Source organism: Diuraphis noxia, unplaced genomic scaffold (genome assembly GCF_037042655.1).
Source record: "Diuraphis noxia isolate RWA-SAM2 unplaced genomic scaffold, SU_Dnox_SAM2 contig0003, whole genome shotgun sequence".
NCBI classification, from domain to species: Eukaryota; Metazoa; Arthropoda; class Insecta; order Hemiptera; family Aphididae; genus Diuraphis; species Diuraphis noxia.
In genome coordinates this window covers 13,623,562-13,642,186 of record NW_028301713.1, presented here as the reverse complement: position 1 = coordinate 13,642,186, position 18,625 = coordinate 13,623,562, and the positions used below count along the sequence as shown (strand labels likewise).

At 28.6% G+C, this 18,625-nt stretch overlaps 1 protein-coding gene across 1 annotated transcript; it reads right to left on the bottom strand.

Annotated features, from left to right (window-relative positions):
- Positions 1-550: 550 nt before the first annotated feature.
- On the bottom strand, positions 551-1,072 carry LOC149056766 (ATP-dependent DNA helicase PIF6-like). Its single transcript, XM_089223173.1, has one exon. It carries the CDS (start codon positions 1,070-1,072, stop codon positions 551-553), a length of 522 nt encoding a protein of 173 aa, XP_089079299.1.
- Between the last annotated feature and the right edge of the window lie 17,553 nt (positions 1,073-18,625).

Sequence of the window (18,625 nt, the reverse complement as noted above, 5' to 3'; positions counted from 1 at the left end):
ATAATCAATGTATGATATATATATATATATACTAGCTGACCCGGCCACGCGTTGCTGTGGCTAAAGTTTTTGTTATATTACATTATAGTAAACAATCTAAGAGGAACAATAAGAGAACATCAGTCACGGAGTCCACTATGCTTTTTCACACAGATGGTATTTGTAAAAAAATATGGTGATCTCCTTATTTGACTTTCTACTACTATAACCCTTTAGTACAATGAAATTATTTACTAACAAAGACGAAAATGTTGATGTTGGTATACAAATTCACTGGATAGAGATTTGAAGGGGAAGTACGTTGAACACAATTAATTTATTAAAATGTTCTTACACTTGATATTAAGCAGAAATCAATAGGTACAAAATAAAAATTTATCAGATTTATTATTTCCATTTAATTTTATAACAAATATAAGTATATTACAGTATAATACAGTAAATAACATGTGACGCTTAAACTCATGAATGAGATAGGCAAGGCAGACAGTCTTAAACTTTTAAACATTAATATCTATTTTTTTGAATTATAAATACTTTCAATTTCAATTTAATTTAACACCAATCGGTGCACAATGTTTTTGGTTAACCTGTCTTTAGCTAACACAAATAGATTCGACGGTTTCCCAACACGTGAACACGCAACATATAGTTGCCCATGAGAAAAACATGGATTTTCCAAATCTAAACCACAAATGGACATTGTTTGACCTTGAGATTTATTTATAGACATGGCGAAAGCTAAACGAATTGGAAACTGTAGCCTTTTGAAGGGTATGGTAGAATCTGATGGTATCATCGGAATACGTGGCAGCAGGACCACTTTTCCTTTAGACTTCCCAGACAAAATGGTTGCTTCAAGAATGTTTCCGGTGATCTTTTTGATGACCAAACGCGTACCGTTACATAATTGAGGTGGATTCAAATTACGGAGGAGAATAATAGGGGAACCAATCTTTAATCGAAGATTATGTGGTGGCATTCCAGGGATATCTAATGAATTTAAAAATTCAATCGGAAAATTTACACTTTCATTTTCATTAACAACAGTATCGATTGATTTAAAAGACATCAGATCGCCTAGTGACAACTGTTGTATCTGGAAGTTAATTTCGTCAACATCAACGTTTTTGGCTGCCAAAATCGCCTGTTGACTAAGCCATTAATGATTCAAATAATTATTCTGTCAAGATCAGGTTACAGATAGATATTATCGCAGTCGGCCACGGAAAAACCCGAAATACACCATGCAATCATACAAATTTATTAAAAAGTTAATTAAAATATTTAATGTATTAAAAAATTTGAAATAAAAAATATCCTATCTTTTAAGTTGGACCAAATTACACGCGGTGTAAAAAATTTCATCAAAATCGGTAAAGTGGTTTAGGAGTCCATTGAGGACAAACATTGTGACACGAGATTTATATATATTAAGATTTACACGATTTCGTACTTGGTCATTTAATTTATTTTAAAAATATTCGTTATAGGTACTATTGTTAGAAATTATTTATTGTAAAAAACTGTTGTAAATTAAAATAGATTAAATTATGTTCAAATCCACAAAACATTCTTAATTTTAATCTAAATAAAATAATTAATTCTTAATAAAAATGAGAAAAATGATTGAAAATGTTGGCCTATGCAATAGATTTAATACTAGATCTATACCATAAATATTAGATCATTTATCGCCTTAGCGCGATGCATAATATCCATAAAATATTGTTAGTATATGAAACGTTTACTTACCTAGTAACTTTAAATAATATGATTGCATACTTGCATGCTATTATGTTAACGAAAATCCAATTTACGAAAATCATATTTACAGAAGTGCGAATAAACGCTTCCGGGTTTCAAATTAACATCACGCACATCATTGTATGTTATAAAACACACAATCTAGAAAAAAACAGTTTGATTTTTCTAAAGAAAAAAGATAACGTTAAATAATAAAATAATTCTAGGTATAATATATTAATATGAAATAGGTGAAAAATGTATTTTCGTGGTGGATTGTAAAACAATAAAATTTTCTCATGAACGACGTTAAATTGAAATTTTTGACGAATTACGTTGGCCACTATTCCTCAACCACCATTTATTAACATTGACATATTATGTATAATAGCACCCGTCGACTAGTTTTTCAGTGGCAAGACAAGGGTCGACAGCATGCGAGGAAGTATGATAGCTATATTAAATAATTATAAAATAGTGTTCGTAATTTGTATAATATTCAATCGCGCTGATTATTGATATCAGTGATTGGAATAATATTATGAATATTTTAATATATCATTATTGAAATGCAATATGTACTAATAATATATAACCGTATACGTGGTACAATTATTATTATTAGCAATTTTTATCATATATGTGTCACAGCAGTCCAGCAGTGGCTAACCTAGCCAGTAATACTGTTCATCAAATGAAAATGATATGCTTAGATTACCTAATAGTGTAACCGGAACGTGACCTTCCGCCTGTGCAATTTAAAAATTCCTTCCTATTACACCGCCACCGCGTCGCCCTCTCACCGATCAATTGATGATGACCCGCGCGCCAGAATTACATTCATCCTGCCATCTCTTTTCTTCTTACTGTCCTCTCCGCTTCACCCCTTCTTACATTTCCTACTTCTCCTCTTCTCACACCCCTCCCAACACATCAGCTGCGTTATACTCCTCTGCCACCGTTCTCATTTTATTAATGGAACGTACTTGCGTCGGCGCGTCGCTGTATGTTATTAATGACGATTGCGTGATGTCATCTCGTCATGTTGGTTTCCGCTTTGTACTGTATACACTACACACAACACACAAACAACATTCATTTCTATATGTGTATATGAAAATATTTAATGGAATAGAAGTTTTTCACAGGCGCTCTTCCGGCTCTTTCCATCGACTATTGCTGTTAATATTGTATAAAATTATTCGCAACAATAGTAGTTCCAGAGTGTTTATTAGTTGTTTTCAAATTATTGGAAACCTCTTAAGTGAACAACTCAACATTAACAGAACTTTTTATTTTTTCAAAATAACAACAATTGCAGTGTTGATTAAACTATAATTTTGTTTATAATAAATTACTATTTCTGTCCCTGATTCAGAATCATCGCCTACATATTAGGTTATTTTGTTTATACTTCATTTTATTATATGATTGTATTTTAAAATATTGTTCATGTTTTGTATTTTTCAACATAATTTAGTTTATTAGATACATATAAAAATGTCGACATAATGCGCAAGCAATTCCGGCAGCGTCGAAGATAATACGAAAAAAAAACAAACAAAAAAAGATGCATCTTATTCTAAGTACGCTGGCTAACGATATTTTTGTTACGTTATAGTTATTATTGTGTAAAAATTACAGAAAGATTTTCGATGGCAATTATGACACGTTATTTGAATATTTAACATTTTCTAACTATTTATCCCTGAAAGAGTAATTCCAGTACAAAGTAGAAAAAAACCCAAAAAGAAAGTTTATAGAAATATGTACTTAAAAATTGGCCCAATTATCTTTCCACTAAAAATATTACTAAGAAAATTTAATTTATTTAAATAAACGCCAAAGATGGCTTTGGTACAGCATTATAAAATAACATACCTATGACATACATTCTATATTTACCTATATAATATTAATTTATAGTAATATTTATTAAATTACAATTAAGAAGTTATAATATATAAGAATTAAGATAACCGTTAACTCATAAATATATGGAGGATACCTACAAATTAAAGAAATCAATTCCGGATTCATTTCCCATCCTTAAAATTCTTTCTAAGGGATTATTATATCCATAATTAGTAAGGTGGATTTTAATATAGAATGTAGGGTAATTTCGAGAGTAATATCGAGGAACATTTAAAAAAATAGGTTCTAAAAGAGAAGATTATGTCATTTTACCATTTATTAATTTAGAAAAGAAGAAAATATCAGCTTTTTTACGACAAATAAATAAAGGACTGAGATTAAGGACATTTTGAATATCATTTATGTTATTTGTCATTTCACTAGGTATTTAATATTTTTTTTTAAATATAAATCTCAAAATCTTCTTTGTATCCTTTTGATTTTTTCAAAATAGCATGCCAAGAATGGGCACCGCCCAATAGACCTATACTACAATATTGATCTAACCGAGGAACAGAAAAGGGTGTAAAGACAATAAATATCAATAAAAAATAAAGTAGATCTAATTAAAAATCCAAGGGTTTTTAGAGCTTTTAAACAAATTTGGTCAAGATGAGTGGGAAATAATAAATCAGATTGTAATGTAATACCAAGATTACGAATAGTAGTAACATTATATTAAGTAGTATAACATCATTAATTGAATAATAAAAGTTGATTTTCTTTTTCGTACGACAAAACGTAATTTTTGAACATTTAGAGACATTGAGCTTTATTTACAATACACCAATCAAGAAGTATATTTAGGTCTTCTTGCAGAAAATTAAACATTAATTAATACTAACTACATAGGTACCTACACAAATTAATAAATGTATGATAATATTTTTTATTCAATAAAATTAAACATAAAACATCGATTATAATTGAATTTAATGTTTATTAAATTCACCTCGATATATTTTAAGATCAGAAAGTTGAAGATTCAGTCACATGTTTTGCTCAAAAACTTGAATAATAAAAATAATTGTTAAACCAACACATCCCTCAGCTCAGAATCAATAAGTTTATTTTATGAACAAAATATATAGTTAACGTTGTAATTTACTTATGAATTAGTACCTATTTAAAATCTTATTAAAAAATGTGTCTAGACACATTTAATTAAATGTGAAACCAACTTGAAGAGTTTGGCTGGAAAAATTATATTTTTCCTTGTTTTTATAATAAATAAAAAAAAATTATCTTCTGTACTAACTTTACTTATCAGTTACACTGTAACCTAACCTACTCCAGGCTAATGACCGGCTATGTCGAAGCCTTATTTCTAATAAAAAAAAAAAAAAAAAAAAAAATTAACTTCCATAATTTGATGATAATGTTAATATATACAAGAAAAACGACTCAACAAATTTCATTTTTTTAAATGAATTTATATTTAATAATGGTCGGTTTATAAATTTAATACATGAACATTAGAGAGTATCTACCTTTAAACCCTGTTTCTAATATATCAACCTACTCATTCAAAGTAATAAAAAAATATGTATGGTATATATTTTCTGCTAAACAAAATTTAAATAATTTCATGATTTTAACTACAAGATTGCTTCAGATGTTCAATAATCACTAACCTTAATGGTGTCGCTAAAATATCGATTTATTACTTTAAAATAATCTGAACTAAGTATGTAGAGGGTGAACAGAATTTTTAAGTTCTTTTTTTCATAATTCATTGGAATCATATTTTCAATATTATTTATATTTGTAAATAATAACAATTAATATATTTCATGACTATAAATGTTTAGATTTTACTGAAATTTAGTAAATATATGATAACAAATGTTCTTATAACGTCTCATTCTATCATCTAATCCAACGACTAAACATTTAAAATTCCAAATTATTTGTCCCACGACCCTATGCACAAGCCGGCAGCTGACTTCGTTTCTTCACTTGAACAGTAAGAAGAGTATAGAAAGTTATAGTTATTATGATACAAACAAGTAACAATAACGGTTTAGAACATACCTATACAGTAGCGTAGTGGGAGGATTTTTGGCTGATTAACCACTCCTCTCCCACAAACACACACACCTTTGCCCTTTTCCCTATAATGTATACACACAGACTGTAAAATCTTAATTTTATTTATACTTAAACACCCTTTTATTAATCCTGGCTACACCATTAAACACATAAAATACGAAGAAAAAGAAGCAGTTAAACACTATAACAATTGACGATTGTATAAAAAATTATGCACTATTTCTCATTAAAATGTACACGACTTGTTGAAAAATACAAAGTTCCGAATTATTTATAATTCTTCTCACTCACAAAATATTGTATTTATTTATTAAAATAATCCATCTGTGCTTTAAAGTTAATTATTTAAAAACAAATGAGACATCGAAGTAACCTAGTTCTTTGATAAATTAAATAAGGATATATATTTCGATATACTGATATAGTATGATTAAACTGAAAATATGTATTCAATTATTTATATAGTTTTAACTTGTGTATTATTAACAAAAAAAAATATATTGGCAATTCTAATAATTCCTAAATATTATAATGTAATAAAATTTCAATTACAATGTAAGTAATTATTTTTACAATAAAAAAATAAATAGGATATTGCTTTTTTTTTAATTCAAACATTTTTATATTTTATGGAAATCTAATTTACCTACCTGTCAAAAAAATTATGGTAAAAAATGTAAACCATTAGTAGATTAAGTAAATAAGAGATTTCAAAATTAAGTACCGAAAAATTATTATCATACTTGATTTACAACTAAATTATTCAGTTTACTAAATACTTATTTCACAAAATTTACAATTAGGTACATAATACACAATATACATGCATAGAAACTCCTAATAACCTTGTCGGTATTTCCATAAATAGTAATGTATTGTTTAAAAATAATGTCATTTTTAATAACTATTTTAGTTGTTAGTTCAATGAAGAATAATCAATTTTCAAAAAAATGCATAAACCTTGAAAAATATTACGTTAGACACACCAAATTTGCAATTAGTTAACATTAAACATAACATCTAAAACGAAGAGTACGATTTAATTATCAATGTACTTACACGAATGCATACCTAACCTACCTATAATATGCTTGACACTAGCTACACACGGATAAGATAAATAATTAATCATATTAATATTTAAATGTTTACTTTCAAAACTTATTTGAAACTTAAAATATAGTGTTTAAAAAATAATGAGTATGACGTATGATCAGAATAAAAATTGTGCATTGATTAAAAACAAAATATTTTCGAATAATCATTATCTACACTTTAAAGTATGGTTTCTTAATAAAATTAGTATAAGTACTACTACTACCTATAGGTAGATACAATATTCATGTATAGTTGTTCAGTTGTTCTAATAATCTAATATATATATTGTAAAATTGATTGTATATTGCATATTAATATAACATTAAATAAATATTACACGTCATTATAACATATGATAAATTCCAGTGGCTAACGTTTATATTACATCGGTGATTCGGTTACAATATATTTTGTTGTATGGTCTTATACATCAGATGTACACTGGGTTTAGATCGTTTTGGCCCTATCTTTTAGTTTGATTAAAATAGGCCTGCGTTACGTAATCTTAAACGTACTCGCTGGTTAAAGAGAACGGACAATAGAACCCATAAGAGTATGTCAGAATGAATTGTGTATAGCGTAAACCCTATTCCGCCACAATGTGACAATATTAATATTACCATACGTCAAAGACCCAGCCGAGTAACTTTACACGAATTACCCTAAACAGCGTAAGAAATAGCGGTGGTGGCAGCGTTCTCGTGCGCTTGGGTCAAAATGTGTTGTTGCAATTAAAAGTTGCGATTTTAGTTTCGAGTTTTAGCACCACAGGAAGGGAATGGATGCAACGAAAGTGCGGAGTCTAGTTATTTAAACTCCCCATAGGAATTCCCCAAACTCTGTGATATAATCTCGAATCGGTTCGAAAGCCTATAAGCATTGGACAAAGTCCAAATATTCCTGTCGTTTATCCCCCCCCCCCCCGCCATCTGAGTTTACATCATTTACCGGAAATTCTTTTCCTTGTTAAACTCATTAAACTAAAAGACATAGATATTTATTTTAGTTAAAAGTTATTCGATAAATGAGTACTTAAACCAATTTTTTTTTGAAGTTTTATAAATTTATAAATAACTAATTATAGATTATTACTTATTAGTTATTATGGTTGAATACTAATAGTAACTGTTAAAAAATAGTTCAAATGTTGGAATTATTTTTTCGTATTATTTAATATTTACAAGTAGTACATATTCATTAAAAATATACTTATAGTTATTATAAATCATCATGTCCAATCACCTAGTGTACAATGAAATATATTAGAACACTATCGGTCAGCTTAAATAATAATTTTATGAGCAAATTAAAAATAATATTAAAATTAAAAATAGCTTTGTAGTTTATTATTATTATGCTTAAATATTATGATCCCATAGTTTGCTTTTTTAGTATAGTTTTATCATGAGTGATATATTATATACTCAAAAGTTATGTACCTACCTACCTACATTAATTTTCAATTCTAAATAATCAAGTGTATTAAACTGTTTACCATAACAAAACCATCATGTTATAGCTACTTCATAAAGTTACATAATATTTATGTAATAGGTTTTAAATTTTAATCACAATTATATTTTCTGTGTAATAAACAAACATCAGATGTAGCTACATTATTATTATAGTTGACAAATTTAAAACAATATTATATGATGAGATTACAAAACGAGGTCAGATATCGAATGCCGGTTATAGCTATAAGTAGCACACAACGAAATCAATTAAGAATGGACGCATGATTTCTACGAAGAAGCTAATAAAAAAGGTGTTAGAAGCAAATAAAGTTAACAATAATATGAAAAAATCAAGTAAACTATAGAATTTAGTGCCTACACAAAAGCATTGTATCTAGTTGTAAGTGTTGTAGCATTGTAACTACGAATCACATAGCCCCACTCAAGCTATTTTAAACATTCTAGTGTCACAACAGACATATTATTATAGAATGGTAAGTAAAATACAATTTTTTTCGGATATTGTCAGTTCTACAACATACCAAAATATGAAAAAAATAAAATGGTAAACGGCATGAATGCAAATCGTCTCGAAAAACAAAGTAAAGCACATGTATGTATATACATAATCAATAAACTATAAATTGTCTGGAATTAGGATAACAAGACTGAGATAAAATTAAAAATAAATAAACACAACAGATTCATAAGGCTTTTTTCTTCGGTAATAAAGAAAGATTTGACTATTTTAAAAGGTGCAGCAGACACTCAACAAAAATATATTTAGAAATGTCGATTAAATGTCTCGATTTTATTGTCGACTTAATTGAGACAATGACGATTCAACTTTTCAGATTGGGTGTTAAATCCAAAGATTGCTAAGAGAGTATTATGAGGAAAAATTATAGTATACGTTTTTGAATTAAATTTATCTGAACATATTTTCATTTTGTTTAAATTGAATTTACACATCGAGCAGTAGATAATAGATATCACAATAAATAGATTTTACCGAATATCAATTCTTGATCCCGATTTCTAACTAGTAATAAGTGAGCGAATACTATAACTATCGTCTATCTGTAATCTTTCTTTAATATCACACGGACAACGCTTTCGATACAGCAAAATATTCCTAATTATACAATATTATTAATAAATAGTAAGTATATAATATTATTATGTATCGCTAGTTATTGCTATAATGCTATATAATAATATTCTAAATTCCCATGATAAATCATAGTTATATATCTAATAGTTTCGATTTTCTTATTTTTATGTAGGTTGTTTGACAGTCAAACACGTCGTAAGTCGACGAGCATGAACGTTTTTTTTTTAAATCTTATTCGGTACTGTTGACGATAAAAACTATGTTATGAGAAAAAGTTGTTTTCCACGGACTGAAAAAGCGGTGATTCGCAATCCTTCTAAGAACCCAACTTCTAATTCCCAACCATATATAAAACTAATTATCCAATAACAACATCCACCACACCACAAATAAAACTATCATAAAAACTATGAAATATTAACACGGCGCAATGATAATATAAGTGACGTCATAAGTTATACACACTACACACGTGATATCATAATATGCTATCGTGCAGTAGCGTGTGTTGGTGATATAATAGAACGATTTTCAAATAGTTTCTGGGAAATCTTCGAGTAAAAAAAATCCAATTACGAAACTCGCGGCTGCAATGAGTCAAGCTAAGTTAAGTTAAAATGAGTCAAGTTAAGTTCATAAGGTGTTAAGTATGTGTATGTATTAGCGTTTTTATTAAACATTAATAAACGATGGCAGCTGAGGAATAGTAGTGTTCATACAGATCCTCCTCTGTTGTCGGTTTAAACGGAAAAAAAAGTTAAGTTCATAAGCGCCCGTACCAATCTAAAAAAAAATATCACTATCACAATCAAAACATTGCACAGTGAACGATAATTAATCATCGTCGTAGTGAATTCATTGGAGTTATTTGGTCATATTTGTAGAGAGAAGGATATAATATTTTTATGCATTTTATCTATCTTACCCCAAAAAATGTTTGTATATATTTATATTATGGATCGTAAGTTCTTCACTTCACATACAGCCATTGTACACACATATGGAAACAAATAATTAGATAACAATTAAATATATTCTCATGCAATCATTTATACAGTTAAACAGTTAAAGATTATACGACATAACTGATAAGCATGGTCGCCCAAAAAAATAATAATATACCTCTCAGTTGTTTACTTTTATACTATAATGTCTGGCGATAACGTTCGTCATGAACACACGTTCGCGCGCACGTCCGCTCCGTTATCGCTCCTCGTAAACACTTTGAGTCCACCTAACATGGCGCCGCCTCAACCACCACAAATCCAAAAATCAAAACGGCATTTGTCCTCGCCTTCTAGTCCATAACCACAGAAGAAAAGAAAATCAAGCAATACACATCACCAAATCGATACGCGGCACTGGCCAAGGTCACTGACGGCGAAATCGAAAATGAGGTATTTCAATCAAATGATTACATAGTAGTCTGTGAACAACTATATAAAACTAAAATCACACCTAAGCCTACCCGGTCTACGTGAAGAACGTCACCAATTTCTCAATATTCAGTAAAAAAATAATATCACTCACAGGCACAAACGATATTTCATTTAAGTCCATACCATCATTTATTATAATCCGCACCAACAACCGCATAACCTACAACATAGTTATCGATCACTTAAAAGAAACCAATGCCGAATTTCACTCTTTTCAGCCGTACTGCAAACGGCAATACAAAGCAGTAATCAGAAATCTGCATCACTCCACTATCATAACTGATATTAGAAACGCCCTGGCTGAACTTGGACACTCGGCCACGCGCGTGGTTAATATCAAAAAGAACCATCGTCCTTTACCACTGTTCCACGTTGAACTGGCTCTTAAAGAAAACAATAAAGAAATCTTCAAGATTACAAAACTCCTTCATTCCGCAGTATTGATTGAAAAACTACATACAAAACGCAAAAACCCGCCTCAATGCTATACATGCCAAGCATACGGTCATACGCGTAACTACTGTAGTCAGCAGCCCAGATGCGTTAAATGCGGCCAAAATCACTCAACTGATATGTGCACCAAAGATAGTAGCCTCCCGGCTAAATGTGCACTATGCTCTGGTGCACATACAGCATCATATAAAGGTTGTATCATTTACAAAAAATTGACAAATTCTTCAAACAAACCAAAAAAGGTAGTAATTCCACAACAACAAGGCACCTCACGTCATCATGCAGCGCATGCACCCCAGTCTGGTCCATCATATGTCAGTTGCCCAACAGCTGCCCAACCAACATCCAGTACTTCAAACTCAAATTCAAATTTAACGTCAAACATCTTGAATTAACTAAAAATATTATTAAATCCATTAATTTCTCTAATAACTGTAATTTTAAGCAAACTCACAACAATATTCCCATAGCAGCCATTACTTCCAATATTAAATCTCTTATCTACATCCCTCATTAAAATTATCTACAATCCCCATTCCATATTCTATTTGTAAACCGTAATCTAAACTTGTAAAAGCATGATTAATATGCTGAAACATTTAATTATTAAATAAATAAAAAATAATACTATACTAAAATATACTTAATGTAATATATTCAAACAATAGTGTTTATAATTATTATGAATAAATATTATCTTAGTGATATACAGCTAGCAAAGTAATTTGGTTTCTTCGATATTATTCTTATAAAATATATTGTAAAGTAGAGTTTCTTTTTTTTTATTATTTAAGTAATTTACAATCTATACAACATTATGTACAATGAGCAAATTTGATAATTAATATAATATAAAGCAACAGAATTTAACATTTGTAGGCAGGCACTCAGCAGCACCACGGTGCCACCACCCGACCGAGAACATTTTAGATGTCGTGATATTTTTTTATAATTTTAATTTTTTAATTTTTTTTAATTTTAGTAGGTCTCTAGGCCACTGTCTTTTGAGTCTTCTAATTACATTGCCAAATTAGAGTTAAATAAGTATGTGGGCTAGTTTGAAAAAAAAATACCATCGGATGTTGGTAAATACGATACCCAAGCCCACCACCTCTGTAATCGCACCACTGAGTAAATTTTTTTATATTTTTTAAATATATTCTAAATCAGTTCAACTGTAAGGTTTTTAAATTTTCTAGGATCTAATCTCTTTTAATCTTTTCATGCTGTCTTGATGAGAACAATATTCCGCGAATACTTGATTATGTCACAGATTTTGACTTTAAGCTTGAAAAAGTCCAGTTACATGCTTAAACGTCCATGTCCACCACATGAAAATGCTCTGGTAGCAGATATACACTTCTTGGCTCAATAAAGACGCACTGCTTCGGTCGATATAAGGTTCATTGTATAAAATGTTGAAATATAAAAATTGAATTTTCTGAACTTGTCTAGTGAATCTCCTTTAAAATATCTCAGAGTGTTTAATCTGATATACTGCTCTTTTTAAGCCACATACACACCACCACTAATTTTATTTAGAAAATGAGTCGTTAAAACAAACTAATGACGAACTCCAATTACATGTACCCAAATTATCAAATTTAAATTTATAATTATTGAAATACATACTGCAGTTATGCTTATCAATATATTTTACCAATGCTTATTTAACCGCATATGAAATATTATAATTTATAATGTTAGTTAGGCTTACTATTATAAATGTATAACTAATAATTACAAATTGTACATAGGTACTATTTTATGTCAAAAACGGACTAACCCATTAGTCCCATTAAAATAATATTGCTAAGGAATATATAAATTTTGGCCACGGCAATTTTTTAATAATGAAAAAACAACTAAATACGTAGTACAACAACTGCCATCTCCGCCACCGCCACTACTTTCGATTTTCAACTAGTGACCCCGTGGATGCATCACGCGAATAAATAATAATAATAGCCTCAGCCGTGCAACCGTAACGACTCAACGATGATGATAATGATAATGATAATTCACGTTTTCCGCTATACTCATACTATTGCGAATCCTGCCCGTTCATCATTGAAGGTAACCTTGGCGCGTGCGGCACTATAAAATGCATTTCGCCTGTGCAACAGCCATCTATTACGTAACCGACATATTGTATACTTAATAGGTAGTTATATATTATTATTATTGTACAGTGACGTCACGTTATGTTGCGATTTTGCCGTTTTGCACAGATGACGTGCCCGTGTCTCGTTAAATTCTTAAAAGTATGCATTATATTTATATGCATGCATTAATATACCCGGCTCCCACTCATTTAGTATTTATGTGATGTAGGTACCATTTGCATTGACAATTTTTTAAAAAACCAAACAAAAAAGGCAGGTAAGTCGTGGATGTCACTCTGCTGTACAGTAGGTTACAAGTGGGTTACTGTAATGGATGGAATTAAATTTGAATCCAATGATATTATATCATTGTATACGAAAAACTTTTATGAATTTCTATCTAAGATAATTTGAACATTGCCGTAATTCTTACGTATTTAGTCAAAATTTGAAATTTAAATGCTTATAAAAAAAAATCGTGCCTATGTATTTTTAATATTTTTTAACTGCTATTGTTACAATGTGTTAGAAGCCTTGTATTAAATTTTCAAGCTTTTCTACCGAACACATAAATTTTTATCGATATTTATAGAAAAAAAAACTAAAAAAGTTGAAAAATTAAAATGTCAGTTAACAGCTCAAAACAAATCTAAATATTTTGAAAATTTTATCAAATCTAGAAAACGCCTATATAAACATTCAGTGAAAATTTCAAGTATCTGCGGTCATTTGTTTTAGAGTTACACCAAAATAAAGAAATTGCTAAAAGTGAAAATCCAATGTTGTAAAAATTTAAATTTCAAATGCTCATAAAAATTTAATTTGAAATTCCAGTGGACTTTTTATTTGTGATAAAGATTGAAAAACTTGTAAGGAATCTTGTATTAAATTTTCAAATCTTAGATTTAAAAAGAAAATTTTTTATGAATTTCTAGCTTAAAATATTTTGTGAATTTTTGTGATTTTTACGTATTTTGTCAAAATTCAAACTTTGAATCCTTATAAAAAAAATTATGATTATGAATTTCTTTTATTTTTCAACTGCTATTGTAACAATATGTTAAGAGCCCTGTATTAAATTTTCAAGCTTTTCTGCCTAACAAATACATTTTTATCGATATTAATTTAAAAAAACACTAATAATGATCGAAAATTACAAATGCCTATGAATAGTTCAACTTTAGACGAAAATTTTTGAAAATTGCATGGTGGATAGAATATACTAATATAAACATTCGGTGAAAATGTTATTTATCTATGGTCATTTGTTTTAATGTTACATAACCAAAATCGATTTTGTCGAAAAATGAGGGTGCGTAAAATTTCCCGTTTTTCCCTTAATTTTTAGTTTGTTTTTCTCGATTATTTTGAAATTTTGAAATTTTTTACCCCCAAAGTACCAACTAGATTCACTTTTTTGATCAAACGAGGTACTGAAGTCAAAAATCGAAACATTTTTACTGCCCCAAAACGTGATGACAAACACAAAAAAAAATAAAATAAACACACAGCATGGTAAAATCAATACATTCATCGCTCCGCTCAGAATCTAAAATTACAATTAACAATCACCAGTCACCACTACGTCATAATTACCGTTATAGTTATGTTATGGTTTTTGACAATAATAAATCGCCTACATCTACCGAGTTTTGCCTAAACTTTAAATAATTGTTATAATTATTAAACGATAATATTAATAAATATTTAACAATCCAATGTTTCTAAAGAAATATTTTAAAATATCATAACTAAACTAGGGTTTATTGTAAAATTTAAATGAAAACCGTCATTTGTTTTTGCTAATATTAATTGAGAGATCTGAAACACCATAATAATCGTATCCGTTTTACTATATAACCTATATTACTGTGCAGCTAACCATAAAGTTGATTTTTTATTTTTGATGGCCAATCATTTTTCATAATATTATATTCTGTAATTAATTATACGTGGCCGATATTTTACCCAATAGAGTCATGCTACGTTAATACAACTTATTTTTTCTTTGTAACCTATCCTTAGAATAATATCGAATTGACTCGTGAAATGATATTATATATAAAATTAATTATTTTGTATATATTTAAATGTTTAAATATAATAAATAATGGTGATACGAGTATGTTATGAATACTAATTTAAAACATGTTTTATATTTAAAATTAGTAGCTATTATTTGCACCTTGTGCTACACAAAAAAAAAATATGAAATATGAAGAAAAAAAAAGGTTTGATCGAATGTATTATTAATTTTGAATCAGTTAAAATATAATAAATACTCTTTCTAATTAAATAAGATTACATAAATAATTATTTTATAAATAACAGTTACGAAGAAAAAATATATGTTATAAAAAAAAATATCCATGAATAACTGCAATATGTAAATCACAATATAATAAATATAATAACATATTTTATGATTAATTCATCAAGTAGGTACATTGTAAATATTAAAATGCGATAAATATATGATACCTACTTCGAAAATCGTTAGGAGTTTCGTAGTGATATTTTTCTATATATTCCAAATTAAAAAAAAAAAAAAATGTAGATAAATCAGAGAATTTCGTTAGCTCTGTTTGTCAGCAATTACCTATGTGTATTCCATTTTAGTCGTACGCGATCAAAATAAATAAACTATAACATGAAACAAACTTGCAAATAAATTGATGTATGTCACAACATTTTCAAGTTACTCGTAAAATGAAACGAAACACTACAACTCCGTATAGTTGATAATCGTGGCCATACTTTCATAATGTGTAGTTGAATATACAAAGAAATATTGATATTAATGAATAATGATTAATAGTCGAAAAAAAAATAAGGAAGTTTAAGTGCGTAGAATAAAATAACGTCATTTTATAAAGTGGAATAAATGAAGCGGACATGATAAAGTATATTGAGTATAAGCTTCGTGAAGAAAACAGATTAATGCAGGGATTAATGGCGGATGTATTTAAATATGACGATACAAATATAAATTGACAAAATACAGCGTCGGTTAATAAAAATATAATTTAATACGTCCTTATACTGAAGACTTTATCATTAAATATTGTTGTCGGTGAAATCTGACTTATGTTTCTATCATACTGGAAACTAAAAAAAGTGCCACTAACCATACACTCTATACATATAGAGAATATAGGCGTCACTGTTCAGTACTTGTATTATTTTTCTTGGTAATACTGAAAATACGAAAACGTAATACAAAGATCTGCAATTAAGAAATATGAAAAAATTCAAATTTTTTTTTATATATACATATAATTGTTTAAAATTCATTTTTTATATTTTTCCACTTTTCACATCTAAAAAAAACATTATATGTATAAAAATATACAAATACATACGCTATGTATATGCTATATGCTATATGCTATGTAAACGCACTACCTATTACATTATTATCATATGTTGGTAACATTCCGTTATTTCACAGATATTTATCAAATAATGTTTTTCTTTTAAATTACGGCAGAAAACAAGCAGGTATTTTCAAAAATGTATATACCGAAAACAATTACGTATCTTAGAAAAAAATAAAATGTAAATCTGTTACATGCGAAAAACTATGATATCGTTATGATAAAATTTCTGATTTTATTCAAAGCCATCACAGATCATATAATAATAAGATGTGTTATATCCTATACGCACGTATATATCTACAAAAACAATTGTGCACTGATTTTTTATAAGAGTGTGATACACGCTGTGATGACACTACTTCACAGTTTTTTGTAATAGAATTTCATAATTTTGTTTTCAATGAGTTTCGTTGTACTAAATACAAAAATAATACTATACTTTATCACGGAACGTATAATTTTCAAATAAAAAGCGGTAACCAGCCAGACCAGACAAATCACACAATCCAATTCAAATTGAATGCCCGCTCTATAGCTACATTTTGAACGTACATATATACCTACAACACAATATACTTTCATACATATATATATATGCAATATACATTATAAGAGTGAATATGCATTCCTATCAGAAACTTTTAAATATATTATTGTCGTATATCCACCCTAATAAATAATATATTATATATGAACATAATCTACTAAAAAAATCCCATATACCTAGATTAGGGAAAATAAGAAAAATATAGTGTGGAACAGATGCGTGGAAATACGCATTTTTGCTACCGCAGTATTCGGCCTACACTTGGTACGTGTCCAGGTTTGTACTTCATTTCCTGGACTCGTCCTACATGTTAGTTCATGTAAAATTGTCGAGGTCACGAATCGTCTCATTAAAAAAAAATGATATAAAAAGTTAGATATCTAGCTGCAAAGTTCATATTATATGCGTAGGAAAAGCTAAACGGATGTGAATATGTACATATTATAAAGAAAAAAATAGAATAAATGTATATGTAAGTGTGTGTGAGGTAGAGTGAGTTCGTCCATGGCAATTCAATACAACATATAAGTGTAAAACAGTAAAACTGCAATTTCGTTTATATAGCATAAAAAAATTCTAAAAAAACAATAAATTATAAATTAATATAATAAAATGCGCAACCGGAGATTTCATTCCAGCCGCGGAAACAAAAGCTTGACGAATTATCTGACACGTTCACATTGAACTCAGCATATAAACGATGACACAAGTATTTACAAGACACATAAAAGTTTTTTTTTTAAACTTTGTATATAGAATTCGTATAACTTTAATAAGAGTCAACGGATATGACAATGACTTATATAAGATATACACGTGATGTAATATGATATATCTACTAGTATAATAATTTTTAAAAAAGGCGGGTAAGTCGTGGATGTCGCTCTGCTGTACAGTAGGTTACAAGTGGGTTACTGTAATGGATGGAATTAAATTTGAATCCAATGATATTATATCATTGTATACGAAAAACGATTCTGAGCGAAGATGGTTTATCTGTCTAGGATATATTATAGATAATTAAAAATTTTCAAATCTTAGATTTAAAAAGAAAAACTTATATGAATTTCTATCTAACATAATTTGTACATTGCCGTAATTTTTACGTATTTAGTCAAAATTTGAACTTTAAATGCTTATAAATGCGTAAAATTTCCCGTTTTTCCCTTAATTTTTAGTTTGTTTTTCTCGATTATTTAGAAAAGTATTAAGAATTTTTCACTTTTGACCCCTCAAAGTACCAACTAGATTCACTTTCTGATCGAACGAGGTACTGAAGTCAAAAATCGAAACATTTTTACTACCCCAAAACGTGATGAC